This window comes from Ammodytes marinus (assembly GCF_949987685.1).
Source record: "Ammodytes marinus genome assembly, chromosome: 21".
NCBI classification, from domain to species: Eukaryota; Metazoa; Chordata; class Actinopteri; order Uranoscopiformes; family Ammodytidae; genus Ammodytes; species Ammodytes marinus.
This window is the reverse complement of record NC_137225.1, coordinates 24362123-24364622: the sequence shown is the minus strand read 5'-3', so window position 1 is coordinate 24364622 and position 2500 is coordinate 24362123. Positions and strand designations below refer to the sequence as shown.

General features: G+C 45.6%; 2 protein-coding genes across 2 annotated transcripts in view; both read left to right on the top strand.

Annotated features, from left to right (window-relative positions):
- The window catches only part of LOC307267813 (phospholipase D1-like), a 72205-nt gene that overhangs the window by 36528 nt on the left and 33177 nt on the right, over window positions 1-2500 (top strand). The window lies entirely within an intron of this gene.
- Window positions 1799-2500, top strand: part of LOC307268043 (phospholipase D1-like) — a gene marked incomplete at its 3' end in the record, with an annotated part of 12749 nt that continues 12047 nt past the window's right edge. Inside the window, exon 1 of the mRNA XM_080050555.1 lies at window positions 1799-1895. Coding sequence (XP_079906681.1) covers window positions 1814-1895 — 82 coding nt within the window. The 5' untranslated portion in view covers window positions 1799-1813. The remainder of the gene's footprint in view (window positions 1896-2500) is intronic.

The window sequence follows — 2500 nt, the reverse complement described above, 5'->3', positions numbered from 1 at the left end:
CCTCTGGAGTGTGGGAACTTGAGAGGGGATATGAGAAAAGACATATTTCAGTGTGCCTCGTGTAAATGTATTAATCAAGATAACTTAACAAACTCACTGTAGCTTTAATAGACTGAATTTACAACCTTTCCTGTATCTAAATCTCTGTGAATTTTGTGTGTCCAGTGCTACATACCACACACACACACACACACACACTCACTCACTCACTCACTCACTCACTCACTCACTCACTCACTCACTCACTCACTCACTCACTCACTCACTCACTCACTCACTCACTCACTCACTCACTCACTCACTCACTCACTCACTCACTCACTCACTCACTCACTCACTCACTCACTCACTCACTCACTCACTCACTCACTCACTCACTCACTCACTCACTCACTCACACACTCTTTATTTTCCCTGTTATTTAAAGGTGATGCGTCACCCGGACCACGTCTCGTCTGCCGTCTACCTCTGGGCGCACCACGAGAAGATCATCGTGGTCGACCAATCGGTGGCCTTCGTGGGCGGGATCGACCTCGCCTACGGTCGCTGGGACGACAGAGAGCACAGGCTGACGGACGTGGGCAGTGTCACACGCTCACACCTAGAACAGGTATTTAGACAGACAGACAGACAGACAGACGGACAGACAGACACACAGACAGACAGTCAGACAGACAGACAGACACACAGACAGACAGACAGACAGACAGACACACAGACAGACACACAGACAGACAGACAGACAGACATATTAATACACACACACACGCACACACACACACACACACACACACACACACACACACACACACACACACATTTAGTTTAGTGATGACATGTTTGTTTGTTTGTTTTTCAATTAGGTTTGGCATTTGTTTTTATTTTGACTACATGATCCATAAAATCAAATCATTTGCTGATAACTGTGATTCACTAATAACTGAATAAACAAACTTTCCTCACAGGAAAATGTAGATCCCTGGAACACTGTTTGAAGTTAGAAAGCTTCCTGAAAAGTTACTGTTTCACTGTTGTTGTTGTTTACAGCAGCAGGGCCCACAGTTTGGTTTACAAACATATTCTAGTCTTAACGTTTGGTTCCAGGTTCCTCAAAATAATTTAGTTTTGATTTATGATGATAGAATTATTCAATACTAAGAATTACATGTAGAGAAAATATGTTTAGTAAAGTAACTGCAGGCTCTGTGAATGTAAACAAACCCCCCTCCTCTGAAACTACACAGTGACCCTTTATTGTATACGTGAACTAACTTACCTTATTTCCTAGGCTGAAGCGCTGGCCTCTCCCAACATGGCGCCCCCCCCTCTCCACAGTAACGGGTTGTTCACGGTGACGGACTGTGCAGACCAGCCGAAGCTCAAGGGTCAAGGCAGACTGAAGAGAACAAAGATGAGCATACGCAGACATCTACAGAAACATGGACTAGCCCAACCAGACAGCGACAGTGACAGTGATCTGGAGGAGGCAGAGAGTGAGTTTATGTGTGTGTGTGTGTGTGTGTGTGTGTGTGTGTGTGTGTGTGTGGGGTGGGGGGGGAGGGGGTGTGTGTGTCTCTATCTAAACAGTTCATCCTTGAATTAGGCTTAGAATTGACATTGGTGCAAAGTTTGCAAAAACGTTCATGAGATATTGCGCTCACATATGGATGGATGGATGGATGGCTAGTTGGATAGATAGATAGATAGATAGATAGATAGGCAGGGAGGGAGGGAGAGAGAGACAGACAGACAGACAGACAGACAGACAGACAGACAGACAGACAGACGGATAGGCAGACTGAGGAGAACAAAGATGAGCATACGCAGACATCTACAGAAACATGGACTAGCCCAACCAGACAGCGACAGTGACAGTGATCTGGAGGAGGCAGAGAGTGAGTTTATGTGTGTGTGTGTGGGGGGGGGGGGAGGGCGGGGTGTGTGTGTGTGTGTGTGTGGGGGGGGGGGGGGGGGGGCGGGGTGTGTGTGTGTGTGTGTGTGTGTGTGTGTGTGTGCCTCAATCTAAACAGAGTCGACATTTGTGCAAAGTTTGAAAAAATATATTCAAAGCGTTCATGAGATATTGCGCTCACATGGATAGAGAGACAGACAGACAGACAGACAGACAGACAGACAGACAGACAGACAGACAGACAGACAGACACACAGACACACAGACACACAGACACACAGACACACAGACAGACAGACAGACAGACTTGTAAGTTGAGTGCTCGGTTGCAAGGCAGTTTCAACACCTTCAGAAGTGGATTAACCTGTTCCTCTCCTGTCACATAACGTGAGGTGACAAACCTCGCATACACAATGGATGGTTAAGTAGACAGTGCGTAGTAAATGTATGTTGAGAGAGTATGTAGGCAAGGCAAGTTTATTTCTATAGCACAATTCAAACACAAGGCCACTCAAAGTGCTTTACAGGGGCAAGATTATAATACATAAAACATACTATAAAACATTTAAAAGCAAATAAAAGAAGCAA